We start from the raw sequence: 16,478 nt of genomic DNA on the forward strand, positions 1-16,478 counted from the left end.
AGATATTTGTCCAGAAAAGGACAATTTAATCATTAATATATTATGACACTGTGTACTTACATTAATTATTATTCTCTTTAAACTTTGATTTTTAAAACATCTTTAAAATTAAAATCATGATTCATTGTTTTAAATACCTTTTAGTATACCAAAAAGAGAGAGAAATGAAATTTGCTTATCCACTTTACTTTGAATGTATTTTTCATATGCTTATACGAATACATTAATATCTATACATGTATGTTTTATTGATACATTGTTTAAATGCATGCTATTGGTAGTTGGTGCATGTTATTCATGTTTTATTTTGAGTACATGCATATAGTTCTTTTAAATTTTTGAATTTTATTGAATTTCTCTCATGCTTAGTTGTTATATCTCTCATTGTAATTGACTAAATGGTCTAGGCGTTTTCAAGATGTGAATTTTTCTTCAATTATATATATTATATTTTTCAAGTCATTTTTCTTAAATTATATCTATATTATATTTTCCAAGTCATTTGATGAAAATATAATTGAAAATTTTATCAAACATTTTCAAAAATAGAAATACTCAAAAACATGTTTTAAATATACACTAATTTATCATTTTTTTAGTAAATACCAAAATGTTCTAAGATATTTAAAATAATTTTAAGACACTTTGGTAGTCGAGTCTTAAAACATAAGACCATATGCCTAGATACACAAATGTTCAAATACAAAAATCTACTTCAAAGATTGTATGTCTCGAGATATAACCTGCCAAAAGCTATATTTTTCACCCATATTTTGAGATATTTTGGCAAGTCTTGAAACCTAAGTTGCAGAAACAATTTTTAAACCTTTAATTAATGTTTCCAACAACTAAAATTCATCTTCAACACTATAAATGTCCACAAATTAGTTCCTTAATATAAGTACTCTTCAAAGAAAAAATTGGTCTTATATGGTTCCACAAAAGTCCATATAGTTTGTGAAAAACAAATAGAAATTTTTTTGAAGTATTAGTGACAAATAAGTGGACAAATAGCTTATAAGTAGTTATAACAAAACATTATCTAAAAAATCAAAGCCTAAAAAAAAAATGCAGAATCAACCCTTTGCATCATCTTCGTATTTTCTGAGCCTCACCCACAATCATTTCACATGATCATAAATAAGATAACAATTTACAAAGTGCTGAACTCTGTTATTTTATCAAATTCACAAAGTTACCTGTTGTTATCTGAAACAGCACTGTTTTCTTCATGATCGATTTGCTTTTCAGCGGAGGCAGGTCGAGCAGTGGGGGAGCCAAGAATCTGCCATTTCAAATCCGCAGCATAATGCTTTGTGAGCTTAGGGGAAACATGAGTTTTCTTCAAAACAGAAAATGAACAAGTGCTTTACCATGCCATGAGACTTTAGAGAAGTGGTATCAGTAGCAGGCCTTATAGACGGATCCGAAGGCCTGTGGAATAGTAAGTGTGCTATGGATCTATCTATCGGGTTTGTGTCAGTTTCTATGTCCATAAATCTAGTGCACCTGGAAAACAAAACGAATAAACGCAGCATTTAGAATTACAAGAAAGAATGAGACAAAAGAAGCACACTGTACTCAAGATGTAACTGTTCATAGTTCCTTAGAAATCGATACTTGCCAAGTTCACATCTTATGTGTGATTATCATTAATGTCCAGATTTTCACATCATTTGCCTTATGTGGTCAAACAGTGACAAGATCAAAAGTATTAAGAAATTCATGTTCAAAGCAACAAAACATACTTGTTTGTTTCTTCGGCCACCAATGGACCACTTGCATCTTCATCATCTCTAATGCCATTTTTCGTATCTGTGCAGTTATGCCTTTGTTCAGCACTCCTAGCCAAGCGATACAGACTATCCCGTATGCACAGTTTTGTCCTGATATCCAACTGAAAATTCAAGCAGTTTTAACTCAATCAATTACTGTTTTACCAATTACCCACAAGAGACGCAAATATGTGCACATCATAAAACCTTTCCATCGGTTATACCTTTTCCATGACTTGTTGAAGCTGCCGAAAACTGGTTGCTTCTAGTGAGACTTCACCCAACAATGAACCTACACAAGAGCTTTTCTGCCTGTTTGAAAAACCTGATTCTGCTTGCTTCCCTACACTAAATCCTTCAACTTCACTATGACCTTCGTCCTGTTCAGACTGACAGACCTGCTTTTGAACAGTGACTGGATCATAAAATGCAATCTGACTTTCCACTCTTGCCTGGTTGATATTCCCGTTGACTGGGGCTTTTGTTTCTTGTTGATGAAATGGCTTTCCCATCTTCTCATTCGTTATAATGTCAGGAACCTCAAATGAAAGACCCCGAGAGCTCTCTATGGACTGTGCCTGATTCGATGCACAAGATGACTCGTTTGTCGAAGGATGCCCATTATTTTCAGATTTGGCACTAGTTAGAGTTGGAAATCTTGAAATTTGGTTTGAAGGACCGCTGTTATTGAGATGCATATAGTGAACACTGGCCTGCCCATAGCTTACAGAACCAGGGCCCCTGTTTTGCTTGTGCTGTTGAAGGTCCAGTGGGGAAAAGAGTTGACATGATGAATCAGTAAAGGGATGCTTCACATCTGCAAACTGCTTGATATTACCATAATGGTGAAAAGAGCCACCATTTTCGAGGAGATGATCTGTTTCTTCTCCAGATGCTCTCAGTTGCTTGGACTGCCTTTTTTGTGGGCTGATCTGTAATTTAACGATACAACTTAGACAACATAGTAAAGATTCCACATGGCAATAATATGTAAAATTTACAATCAACTCTTTCATCTGAAACCAGCTTATGCGTAGATCATAGCATTTATTATCCGACTTTAGATTGAAGATTTATATACATTATGAACAAGGACTATAAAAATGGCATAATTCTTGCCAATAGTAGGCTGCGGTTTCCTTCAAAGTACCTTATTAGTAATATTTCTATTTATCATCCTAATTTACTGTAGCTTGAAATTCATCTTCAGAAAGAATAAGTGGCTAAAAGATTTTTGGAGGATGACAACTTCTAGCTGACAAAGTTAGATATTCAGATATTCCTAAACAAAATATAAAATTAAAAAGATCAATAGGGAGAGACAGATAAAGTTCAGAAAAAGGAAAGATTTTCCTAACCTGCTCAGTGGGTGTCAAGTCATCCTTAATTTCAGATTCTTTATTGGATACATCCAAAGAAGACATGTCAGCAAGACCAGGATTATCACCACTCGTATCAAGGGAACTTATTTTGTCACTTAGAAGTACATTTTTCTTGTAAGAATCAATAGTTGAAGGACCGGCATTGTCTGGCCTGGAAGTTGCACAATGCTCTGGTAAACCATTCAACTTAGCATCAGCCTTCAACACATCTTGAGATCCTTCAGTAGCATGTGAAGATGAAACCCAGCACAAATCATCTTCATTACTGAGACTCCCCAACCCAAACGTTGAATCACAACTTCTGTAAGATTAATATGAAAGGTTAAGTACTGATAAGTACTATGTAAACCCAAATACATGCATGCGTACAAATATGGTGCAGGTACATGTATGTGGATATTTACGGATGTTCAAACATAGATGCTTTTATGTTATACTCAAAGCACAAATCCTACTGAACCTTGGGTTTTACCTAGTAAAGCAAAACGAGAAACTTATTAATAATAGGATTTCAAGAACTACCTGAACATCTGGTCAACATCCTCAAAATTTCCAATATCTCCCCAGGCATAACATAGGAGATCGCTGTTTTCTTTGTCTTCATGGTTATTATTAAAAAATCTGAGATCATCATTAGTATCAGACGTGTGATTTAGCGGAAAACGGTAGATGTTATTGTCCTCTGTAGCACAGTTGTCAACCAAGACAGGATCTTCAGCACAGAAATCACTGCTAACTGAATCTATATCACCAGTTTTGAGACCCTGGCTGGACATCATTGGATCACCAGAAACCATGCCCGTAACTTCTTTGAGTGAGTCATTATCACCTGAAGTGGGAAATATGCCATCAGAACTGTGAGACCAAGGGTATTTTTCCAACATTTTGTTCTTGGTCAAAGTATGAATGCCTTTTTTCTTCTTGCCCAAAATACCATATTTAGCCGTATTATCTGCATTCCTAGCAACTCCAATCACTTCATGTTGTGGTTTTGTTCGACAATCCCCTTGAATTTTGAATTGAGCCCCATATTCATCAACAGTACGAGGAACTATATGATCATCGATAGCACTAGCACCAAATTCATCCCAAACATTATCTTCAAGCTGTAACATCAATTACGTAAGTTCAGACATAATCAGTCATTCATTGTCAAAGGAAATGAAAATAGAGTAGGTGAAATTAAAGATAATTTTAGAAGGATGAATTGAGTTACATCCCTTATCTAGCACAAGGCATTTCATAAAATGGTAATGCAACCAAAAACAAGGTGGTCACTAAGGTGGCTCAAGGCGAATCTGAAGAGCAATCTTCAAAAGAATAGCCATCCAATTATGATCCCACCAGCATAAATACTATTAATATGTAATTTTTTTTATAAAGCAATCATCTCGTGCCTCTGCCTGCGCCCATGCTCTTGCACACTTTCAACCCCAAGGATTTTTACCATTGCACTAGATAACAGCTCTATTGTGTACCAAAAATTGGCATTAGTAAGCAAATCTAACATTGGCATTTCAAGTCCTTAAACTGATTAAAATCCTATTTAAAACAACACACCAAGAAGAAGACATTAGTACAAAGGAATTGTTATTCGGTGCAATGATATCAGTCACCTGCAAACAAGCTTAGGTTAAATTATTGAAACAACTTAAATAATAAAATCAATTTTTGGGTTAAATTCACTGGCACTTATCAGGACGTCCAGTCTCTAATAAAAGAGCAAAATTGAACAACCATTCCAAGAACATAATAATGATATATAATATAACATAATGTAACTTGGAAAGAAGAAGAGAATGAACAAACTAAACCCTGAAATCCTAACTTGCCAACAAAGTCCAACAGGCAACACAAAACCCACAAATCAAGGAAACAACAAGCTTCAGACTAAAGTACTTGAGATTTTCTTCAGAACAAATCCATCACCCTTAAATACTCAATAGTCCCTCCATTAATATCATAACAAGAGAGGTTCTATTCGATGCTATACAACTTTAAGTTCTATTTACATGAAAAAACTAATGAACGACTGAAAGCAAAACCAATCTCACGTTGAATTATTAAGACGAAATTATAGCATCCTACACTAACTTTTTTAACACTGCAGCACTAGATTACTAGAAATTGGAAATAAACTGAAAAGAAAAAGAAAAAGTAAAAGTAAAAGGTAAACAAGAAACTTACCTCATACAAAAAGTCAGACATTCCTCCTAGATCCTTATCCACCACTAAACATAAATTCCATCTTTTTATCAGCTGCCAAGTTTATGGAAGACAATTATTTTCCGGTTAAGCTTTCAAACGGGAAAAACAGAATAATTCACAAATTAGAAAAATCCTTTATTAAAAAAAATCCTCAGTTTTGAGCAGTAATCAAATCTAAAACCTAAAACTAAAAGCTATGAATACAGATCAAACAAAAATTATATTACCTTTCAGCACAAAGCACCAAACTCAATCCATATCTTAGTTAGCAGTAAACAAATAGTGAAAATTCAGGGTTTTTTTCTTGTGCAAATCATTTTTTTCTCATCAAACAAACAGCGGAATAATTCTTTAAAACTAAAACCTCAAATCCTAATAACGGCAAAAAAATAATATTATAACCGCAAATAGTATCAGATTTAACTTAACTTCTAGTAAGTTGCTTATAAAAATGTCAAAAATAAAAAACAAAAACTAACGTTCCATTTCAAGCATTTCTCATAAACTAAACAAAAAATAAATAAATCAAAAATCAAAAACCAACCTAAATCTAAACAGATCAACTAAAAGAAAAGTTCCGCACAAAAAAAAGCGATATAATAACAAAATCTTACCTGAAACAGACAAATTTCACCGGAAAATCAAATACTCCAAAGAAAAAAAGAACAGATTTTTTTCCAGTAAACGCACAACTTCACCAAAAAACCAAAGCTCCAAAATCCGCAGTACAAAGTGATTCACCAATTAACCGAAACAGCTTCTTTTTTTACCGTAAATTCAAAATATGAGAGATTTCTGGGAGGTTCTAGAGAACAAATAGAAGACTGAATTTTTTTAAAATAATTATGGCTTTTTTTTTGTGATTAAATATTTTCTTAATTTTTAAAAGGTTAAAACGTGAAGCAAGTTGACTATAAGATAACACGTGGCGAGGATATGAAAAACAACGGCGTAGCTAAAAGGGGTTTGATATCAGAATTAGTGGATGAGAGTTGGGCGATGAGATCCGATCAGTTTCTTTAACATGATTGGTCCACCTCCTTTAATCTCTCAAAAAGCCGACACGTGTCCCGAAAATTTTCGAAAGCATGGCGTTTAAACTTTTTAGCGTTACCGGGTGGTGACGGTTTTGATAATTTTTAAAAGAGTAAATTACATAAATAGTCATCTAACTATAAAAATTTTTATTTTAAGTATTTAAAATAAAAATTATAATTTAAGCACTCATGTTATATAATTATGTTATTTTGGTCACTCTCGTTAACAAGATGATGTGGCAGTTAAAAAATAGTATAATAACAAATTTATCCCTCAATTTTTACATATTATATCGATTTAGTCATAATTTTAAAATTAACCCTCAAAATTTATAAATATTCTCAATTTGATCCTAATCCTAAAAATTTTAAAAATATATAAAAAGTACATAAATATTTTCTTAAAATATAACAACAAATTTAAGTTTTGACTTATGATAAATTCTTATAATTCATATATTTATGCTTTATAAGTGATGGCCCTTTCGAGTGGATTTGCAAGAGTATACACTGAGGCTAGTTTTTACGTTAATTTAACTTTCATTGCAGAACTGGTACCTATGGCCCGGTTTTTTTTTTTTTTTGGAGGGGGGTGGGGAGCTCTAGTGGGGAGGAGGAGAGGATGGGTACAGGGTGGTAGAGGTTTTATTTTATTTTATATTAATATAATTTAAATTTATTATTATATATTTTAAAATATTTATGTATTTTAAATATTTCTTTGAATTTTATTTTATTATATTTGTAAATTTTGAGAGATAATTTTTAAAATTATGACTAAATTGATATAATACATGAAAGTTGAGGACTAAATTTGTTATTATATTATTTTTTAATGGCAGTGACTAAAATGACCGAACTATGTAATGTCATGCCTAAATAGCAAACTTTTATTTTAAATACCTAAAATAAAAATTTTAGATAATTGGGTGACTAATGTGTAGTTTACCCTTTTAAATTCTTTTATTAATTATTTATTAGTTCACCGCCCCTTCCTTTTTTAATTAAAAAAACTCATTAATTAATTAAAGGTTGCTTTATAGTGGATCCTTTTTTCTTTTTTATATTTGGAGGAAGGCTTTAAGTCTAAGGCTTAGTTTGGATAGGTGGTGTGTTTAACTTCAGTAAGGTTAAAAATAGTGGTGGCAGTGAGATTAATTATTGTAGCGGTGAGATTAGATAATGTAGCAGTGAGATTAGAAACAATGGTGGAGTGTGTGTTTGGATTCAAACGCAATTGTAAGTGATGATGTGAAAATAAAAATGACTATTAAGGACATCGATTAAAATTTATATATAATAGAAGTTTTAAAATTATTTAACAATTACAAAATTAATAAATGATTAAAAATTATTTCAATTATATTTATTTTTAATAATAATTTTAATAATAAATAATTAAAACTCTAGAAAAATTCAAATATTTATTTTATTTAATATTTCAAAATTAATCATATATTTAATTATAGGGCTCAATTCATTATTGAAAATTATTCAAATTATTGAGCCTTTAGAAAAATAAAACATTATTGATAAAATAATGAAGCAACTCTAGAATAAGAAAAAATAAATAATATATGGGTAAAAGAGGAAAAGAAAAAACAACTGAAGTTGTTAAATTTTTACTGGACCAAAAGGCTCCAGTCTGGATTTAAGCCTCCCGTGAGGTGAAATGCATTCTCAACGTACTGAAGAATGCTTTCCAAATAGCCTTGTGTTTACTAACATTTCAGTTGCAATTTTTTTTAGCCTAAAAAGGCTAACGCACTGAGACCCGATTGGATCCAAAGGACGCCTAAGTGGATATCTCTAGTTTTTTAAATAATCATAATTCTAAACCCGTTAAATTATTCATATATATGTTAAAAATAAAGTTTATTGATTAAATAGGTTAATATTTTTAAAATTTAAGGAAAATAAGTCATTTTTGAAAGTCTGTGGAAAAACGCATCCAGCTATGCACTTTTCTTTTAAGTTTTATTTTTTATTTTTTTAATATAATAAGTTTGTTTAGTTAAATGGTTAAATGTTAGTAATTTTATCTTTAAGTTCTAGGTTTGATTTGTAATTTTTGTTTCATGTTGTTTCAAGCTTTTTTATTTTTAATTAATAAATATATTGGTTTCAATTTTTTATTTTTAATTCATCTTTTAATTAATAACTATTTTATTGATAAATTAAATAATAAATATGTAATTATATAATACAAATATATTTTTTACATATACCATTATGTTAAAAGTATTTAAAATTACTAACTCATTTATATTTAATATAAACATCAACTAATTTTTTAATATATTTTTCTTTATGTATAATTTTATTTTCTTCACATATATTGTGCGTATGGTGGTTTCTAAAATTATTAAATGAAATAATTATTTCAAATGTCATTAATATTTTATATGTAAAATATTTCAAAGATAATTATTTTTCATCTACATTGTGGACATGATATTTCAAATATATTTATATGTGAAATATTTCAATTAATTATTTCAAATATCATTATGTTTATATGTGAAATATTCTAAATATATAATACTAAAATTTACTACACTCATGATATGGATTGAAAAATAAATATTACGCATATAAAAATTATATTTACTAAAATTATCATATTTTTAATAATTATTTGATTTTATGAATAAAAGAGTTGTTAATTAAAAATTAATTAAAAATAAAATATTTTTAAAAATAATTACTAATTAAAAAAGCTTGAAACAAAATCACTAACATTTAATTATATGACCAAACAAACTAATTATATTAAAAAGTTAGAAAATACAACTTGAAGGACAAGCGTGTCTAGCTCGGCATGTTTTTCCACTCTCTCTTCAAAAAAGAATTGTTTCCTCAAATATTCAAAAATCGACTTATTTAGTCAATAAACTTTTTTTACATATATGACTAATTTAACCTTCTAAATCATAAATTTTTCTAAAAATATAACTTATTTATTATTTATAATTTATCCAAATATTATTATCTAAATTTAAATTTAAATTAAATATTATTATCTAAAAGATGTCTAAAATAGAAAATAATTAGACTCAAAATTTTCAATTACTTTTGGGATATTTAAATCCACAAAATCTAAATTTGAATCCTATAAAATTCATTATATATATAATCAAAATTTATAGAATTTTGAAATTAGTGGATTTGAAATTCAAATCTATATCATTATTTGAATAAATAATACAAATTTAATAATGAATATTCAGGATGTTTATCCGCATCACATATTCAAGATAGTAATTTTAAAATATGAATCTGAATATTATCTAAATCCACAATTTCATTTAACATCTCTAAATCTAAATTCAAAATTGATATGACTCGATCTAAAAGTTTTATTTATTTATATATTTTAAATTTATTCTAAATTAATTTATTTTGTTATTTAAGTCAAAGTCTAGAACTCAAATTAATTTGGTCCATAGTAAAATTATCAATCATATATGAATGAAATTTGATTTATCAATACTTTTAATATATATTTATAATATAATTTCTAGTTTATTAATAAAAGATATGCCTAAAAATACATTTAATACAAATGTAAATTTTAAAATTATTATTTAAGTTCAATAACTTAATTTGATGATTATATATTTTCTAATGTAATTATAAAAAATTAAAATTATTTAAAAACACTAAAATTAATTTAAATATCAAAATTTTAAATCGTTCTTTCTATATAAATCGATATTGATATCAACAACTATAGACACTTGTTTTTTTTTTCTTTTTTTTTTTGTTACAAATTATTTTGACAGTCATACTGCAAGGTAGTTGTATTCCCAGCATAGGACTTCCGAAGAGTGTCGTTCTTAAGCTACATTGTTGACAACGTCTTACCACTTGGGAACATATTAATTATTGTTTGAACTAGACCGAATTGATCAATCAGATCAAGAATTGATTAAACGTTGTTAAATTATTATTTAAATTTTAAATTAAGCTCTAAAGTTACTACTTCGAAACAACTTAATTATTGTTTGAACTGGACCGAATTAATTAAACATTGTTCAATTATTATTTAAAATTTAAATTTAACTTCAAAGTTTAAAATATTTTACTTAACTACTATTAAGTCCTTCTGTCAATTTAGTCAAATGTTAGCTTGGATTGAACATAAAACAAATTTAAAGCACATGGATTAATTTTAAACACAATTGTATTTAGGCATGAAAAACTTGACTTGGTATACCCATATTTCAACAAGTTTTAAATATGCTATGCATCATAGTCGACCCCACATTTAACGCTTAAATTAAAATTAGAAGTTTGAAAACTCAATTAAAATATTTAAAAGCTTAAAGACTAATTTAAAATCTGGATTATAGCTCGAGAACCTCTCGTGCAATTAACTCCCAAAAAAGATGGGAGTAAAATCAAATGCAGCATTTGTGCTCCTGCATATTATAAAAATGACATCCACATCTGTGCCCAAGGACCTCTTGGGCAATTAACCCCTAAAAATTAAGTCTATCCTCATGTACATTATTAAAAATGGCATCCAATGAATAAACCATAAAAACCCTAAAACGTCGACATGACATTTAACGCCCAAGCTAGCATTAAGTTGACATTAAATTGGTAGAAGTACATGTTAGATACTTTGAGAACTTAATTAGAATGTTTAAAAGTTTAAAGACTAATTTAGAATCTGGACTATAATTCGAGCACCACTTTTGAATTAACCCCCAAAAAATGAACAGTAAACTCTAATGGATCATCTATCCTCGTGCATGTTATTAAAGATGGCATCGACCTAAGCTAACATCTATAATTCGAGATCCCTCATGCAATTAACCCCAAAAAGAATTAAGAGTAAAATCTAATGCATCGTCTATCCTTCTGCATATAATTCAAAATGGCAGCATTCACATATGAGGAACCATAAAAATCCCCAAGGCTTGTAAACAGTGTACAATTTCATACAGTGAGAATTGCAAAGTAAACAAAGATATTTGATATGCAATGCATAGAGATAACCAAAAGACAACAGGATAATACAATGTTCAAAATTTAAAGCAACTTTTTGAAGCGAAAATTGCTTTATTTGTTACACTCTTTCCAGAGTGCATGGAAAGGCAATTCCATGAACTTTGAGAAGATAAAAACTCTTGCTTTAGTTATAGGCAATGATGAGCCTTTTATGGTTAAATCCAGTAGGACAAAAAAACAAAAAAACAGAACATTGCTTCTTGCATAGACAAGGAGAATTTACATTACTTCTTCAGAAGCTTCTGAGAGAAAATCCTCTTGGAATATGGGCTGTTGCGCGAGATTGCCTTACGGGACTCGATTGCTTCGATGAGAGAGTTGTGCAGAGGTCCCTGACATAGAAAACAAGAACCACAAACATCAACAAAGAAGCCACAAGAAACCGATGGCAATATTGTAAAATGTAAATAAATTAGTAAGAAACCAGAGTGTGTAATTCGGATGAGAAAGAGGGTTTTGGTCCAAACAATTTGATCCTAACGTGAGATCATTAAGTTTTCCTTCTCGTATTAGCATGTATTTTCGACCAAAACTATGGGCCATACATGTAGTAGGTATTATATCTGTGCTTTTTGAACCAGAGACATGAGGGAGAGTGTTTGTTAAGGGATTGGGGGCTTCATTGATAAAAGGAAAGTAATTGACTTTAGAACCTCAGAAACACGGAGAGCAGTTTGCACAACATAGTTTGCATGAGGATCTTGTAGCAACCGTTCGAAGTGAGTTGCAGAGAGCAATTCACGGATGATTCTTGACCGGCTCTCGTCATTTAATACCGCGAGACACTTTTCAACCACATGACTGCTGAACTTTTGCGATGAGAGGTGTACATAGTTCCCTTGAAATTGAGAAACCAAAGTTGAAGTGGCAGATGGGATTTTTAACTCCAAGATAAACTGAACAACATAATTTCTGCAAAATGAAAAAACAAAAATCTGCAGTGAACAAGAATATAATTAATTTTATATCATAAAAGAAAAGAGTATCTATCATTAACTTCATTGCAGGGTCCACTGGTCCCCAATTGGAGAGAATGGACTAACCGGTCTCATGACAAAGTATTCCAAATATACAAAGCTTTCACCATTTCAAAGACTTCTTTTTGCCATTTTTTTCTAACGTAAAGAGGCAAAAGATGACTCCAGTATACCAAACAAACAGTTTGGGCCACTGGATGTCTAAAAGAGAAGGAAAGAAAGAAGTTATATTTGAATTTCCCAGCATGATCATGTGTATAAGAGGTCATATGTTAAGCAAACTTCATGAAGTTTTCATGTAAGAATTGATAAGAGATCAGTCTCAGAGACCTGGCTGTAAATTCAGCCTTATGAACATTGAAGGACCTAGTGAAGACAAACAGTTATTTTCCAACAGGAACAACTGAGTAGACAGGTATGAGGATATTCAGCATGTTTCATGCCAGAATTGAATACATAACGCATAACAAGCCATTAATTTACTTCATGCAATTGTCACCACATTCTAGTATCACTAGTATCACATAAGGACTAAACACCGAGGGTCTAATACCATCCCCATATGCCAAGAAGATTTTCTGCTTCCCATGCCTTCTGTATTTCCAGTCGACCAAGAAGTTAGGCTATTCAGCAAATTCGAAATTCTTATAATTACATACACTTCTATATATCAAGTTATGTACTTCGAGATTTTCTTTTTCTTTTTTCTAGAAAAATTCAAGATGAGAGCTAAGTCATTGGTAAAACTACATTTCTCTTATAACAAAGCTCCACCCCCCCGCCCCCCCAAAAAAAAAAAAAGGCCGAGTGGTGGTTAACAATTAATCAATTATAGACTAATAATATCGTATCAATACTTACCCATATGCATCCTGTGCTAGTAGAAGCCCATTGGTGGATATTTCTTCAACCAACTTTTCTCGATACTCACCAGTTGAATGGCTAATACATCGTTGCAAAACGCAACAGCCGTGCTGATGAGTTGCAATATCAACGCAATACTTTGCGGCAGCTACAAAGATAAACTGTAAAGCGGTTTGAAAATAAAAATGTGAGATATCTATGGAGGAGAATAATGACTCAGGAAAAAAGCTGAATGATATTCGACAAGTACTTATGCATTCGTTATCTTAACAGAATTTTAAATAAAACCATCGAGATACGTAAAATGCCACCCTACTAAATCAAGTAGTTCACTGCCAACTGCAACATCTGCACAAAATAGCTAACAGACAGCATGTCGTATATTGACAGCAAAGATGTGGTTAAACACAGCACTATTTTGCATCAAGTTTACACTACTTTTCATAGTTCCAAAGAGATACTAGGTCATTATATGGCTGATTAATTTTCTGCCTGCTTAAACTTAAGACATCTAACCCTTTATCAGAAAAAGAAAAAGCATACTCTGGTATTATAAAAGACGCATCATGTTTGGACTTTGGAGTTCAGACACCAATTGATGATTAACCAAAGAATATGACATCCACTGAACAGCTCATATGGCTTGCAGTTATGAAGCACATGGAATGTGACTAAAGGCTCAATCTATTAGGGACTAAAGGGATACTATCAAATATCATTTACCTCTTGTCCTTATGTAGACCCCGAAAAAAGATGTCATGGTCCATAGCTTATACAAAAAAATAACATTTCATATGTTAATGCACAACAATTCAGCAGATGGAAGGCTTACCTTGTTATCTTCACTGCTAAGACATTGCAAGCAACGCTGCACGACATGATTTCCGTTCAGGTCCTTGATGAGAGATAGAAACCCAGGCTCAAGTACTGATATAACCAGTGAAATTTGCTGCCTGGTTTTGAGAGTCTCGATCAACTTTTGAACTACACGAGTGCTGGAAGAATGAAAAACTATGTTAGAACCTGCAGATAAGAATGCATACATAAATATATTGCAGGGTGTCAGAAATACCCATGAGTGTTGAGAGATATTCTAACAAGTTGCCCTGGTTCTTCTGTAACCATTAACAGAATCTGCATTCTCTGTTCTTCATTACACACTTCCAATAACTTCTGCATGAGGTAATTCCCAAAAGGGTTCATCATAAGTTCAACCACATGATCAATGATCTCCTTAAATATTATTTGCACATCCAGTTGGGAACCCTCATCGAATACCCGTTGTAAGAACCTACAGCCATGTTGGTCTTTCGCTATTAAGTATATGTATCCGCGAGCTTCTGCCAAAGAGTTACACTTAGGTGGCAAAGAGAAATGGCTATATAACTTAGCATTCTTAACATTTCCACAAACGGCTGCAATTTGAGACCAACCATCGAGCTGTGACGATAATGACCTTCTTTCTTGATGCTTATTCGCACCAACCTCCTGCAGAGAACCTTTGTTTTGCTCCCTTGAACAACAATCAATTCCCTTATTGATCATGTAATTTAAACCCTTTCCTTGGATAATGAAACTATCCTCAGTAGCAAAAGCCTCAAGACCTTCTTGTGGGATTCTAGCATGAGAATGTGCTCTAACCATCCCATTGGATGGTGATGGTAGCCCATGATGTAGCAGATTTTCAACACTTACATGAGGGGTTGCTTGAATCAACCTGGGAGAACCATGGACCAAAGCATCATTCACTGAAAGTTTACTCAAAGAAGTGCTTAAATTCAATACAGAATCACCTTTCTGCCATGGAGATCTCATTGCACCATTCAAACAACTCATTCCCTGGTGAGGACCCAAAGCATCGTTGGAAAATGCCATATTAAACCCACAATTGAAATTCAATGGAACACTCATTGGAACAGTGGGTTGAATTCCCACAAAATCTCTAAAACTGGGATCAACTTTTTCTTGATCGTTGCTAATATACATTTTACTACGGTTTCTACAAAGACCCAATTCACCAATCAAGCCACCCTCACTGCCACCCTTGTTCCTAACAGCTGAATCCATCAGCAGTGCATTAGGCAAGTGTGGCTTAAGGTCTTCTAATGCCGGTGGAGTTGGTGATCCATTTTCAGACAAAGACTGCTGTCCATCATTAGAAAACAGACTCGAGGAAGAACCATCTGAGTGTAAAGAGAAACCGCTTACAGGAGAAACACATGTATGCTTATGATAATGACTTGATGTACCATCATACATAAGACCATACATGCCATGAAATGACCCATTCACATGGTGATGAATATTATTATCATCATGTTTTTTTTGCAGATGAAGATGATGGTGATGATGATGTGATGTTGCATGAGGGATCTCATCTAACAACATTTCAAACTCCTCATCATCCTTCATGTTTCCTCTATCTTTCTTCTTCTGCTTCTTCACCAAAATCTCAGCTATGGCTTCCAACAACAACAGAAAAACAAAAAAGAAAATCAAAATACCCACATCAGATACAAATCGAAAAAGACTTAAATAACAAATACCCAGAATCAATTACCACTTCTTATCGTCCGGGTTTTGCTCAGATTTCGAAAGAAAAAAAAAAAAAATTGGGGTTGGTTTTCTTTGAGTGAAGAACAATATGAATTACACGAATTGCAGTTTCAGTGATATGAAAAATGAATTTAATTTTTGGGTTTTCTCTTTGTTTGAAGAGTTGGTGAAGCATGCAAAGATTGAAGGAGATCACATCACATACGGTTACTTTTTAAGAACCGTAGAAATTTATATACATACACTCCCCCTTTCTACTCTCTTCACGCCATTAAAGCTGGGGCTATGGAGAAGAACCAAAACAAACGCTATTTATATTTTGCTCCGACACCCTCGACAGTTATAATATAAAGTTTACTGTGTATTAAATAATAAAACGGTGAAATTTTGGTTTTAGTCCTTGTACTATATTCAAGGAATAAGGCAACATTTAGCCCCGAGCTTTACAAAATTTTTCGACTTAATCCCTAAATTTTTTTTTGTCCACATTAATTTTGGAACTCACAACTTTCCTTATTTTTGGTCTATGTGATAACATTACATTTTAAGATTATGACATGTCATCACCTCGCGTGAGCATATGGATCAAAACTTGAAAAAGTTGCTAATTTTTAGACTAATATGAACAAAAAAATTTTAAAGACTAAATTGTGAGAAGTT

At 31.6% G+C, this 16,478-nt stretch overlaps 2 protein-coding genes across 3 annotated transcripts; both read right to left on the minus strand.

Annotated features, from left to right (window-relative positions):
* Nucleotides 1-954: 954 nt before the first annotated feature.
* Nucleotides 955-6,357, minus strand: LOC108464406 (protein LNK1-like). Its single transcript, XM_053024297.1, has 8 exons — nt 5,980-6,357; nt 5,345-5,416; nt 3,680-4,263; nt 3,134-3,458; nt 2,000-2,707; nt 1,749-1,897; nt 1,374-1,509; nt 955-1,285 (listed from the first exon to the last, which is right to left on the minus strand). The coding sequence occupies exons 2-8, from the start codon at nt 5,363-5,365 to the stop codon at nt 1,196-1,198; spliced, it is 2,013 nt and encodes a 670-aa protein (XP_052880257.1). The 5' UTR covers nt 5,366-5,416; nt 5,980-6,357; the 3' UTR covers nt 955-1,195.
* Nucleotides 6,358-11,383: 5,026 nt separating this feature from the next.
* On the minus strand, nt 11,384-16,150 carry LOC108461093 (putative pumilio homolog 7, chloroplastic). Of its 2 annotated transcripts, XM_017760787.2 has the most exons (6): nt 15,823-16,150; nt 14,335-15,724; nt 14,095-14,257; nt 13,260-13,423; nt 12,075-12,333; nt 11,384-11,753 (listed from the first exon to the last, which is right to left on the minus strand). In XM_017760787.2, the coding sequence occupies exons 2-6, from the start codon at nt 15,672-15,674 to the stop codon at nt 11,646-11,648; spliced, it is 2,034 nt and encodes a 677-aa protein (XP_017616276.1). In that variant the 5' UTR covers nt 15,675-15,724; nt 15,823-16,150; the 3' UTR covers nt 11,384-11,645. The 2 variants fall into 2 exon arrangements, with proteins under 2 accessions (XP_017616276.1, XP_052879825.1); XM_053023865.1 differs by having other exon boundaries at nt 14,335-16,150.
* Nucleotides 16,151-16,478: the final 328 nt, after the last annotated feature.

This window comes from Gossypium arboreum, chromosome 13 (genome assembly GCF_025698485.1).
Source record: "Gossypium arboreum isolate Shixiya-1 chromosome 13, ASM2569848v2, whole genome shotgun sequence".
Classification (NCBI taxonomy): Eukaryota; Viridiplantae; Streptophyta; class Magnoliopsida; order Malvales; family Malvaceae; genus Gossypium; species Gossypium arboreum.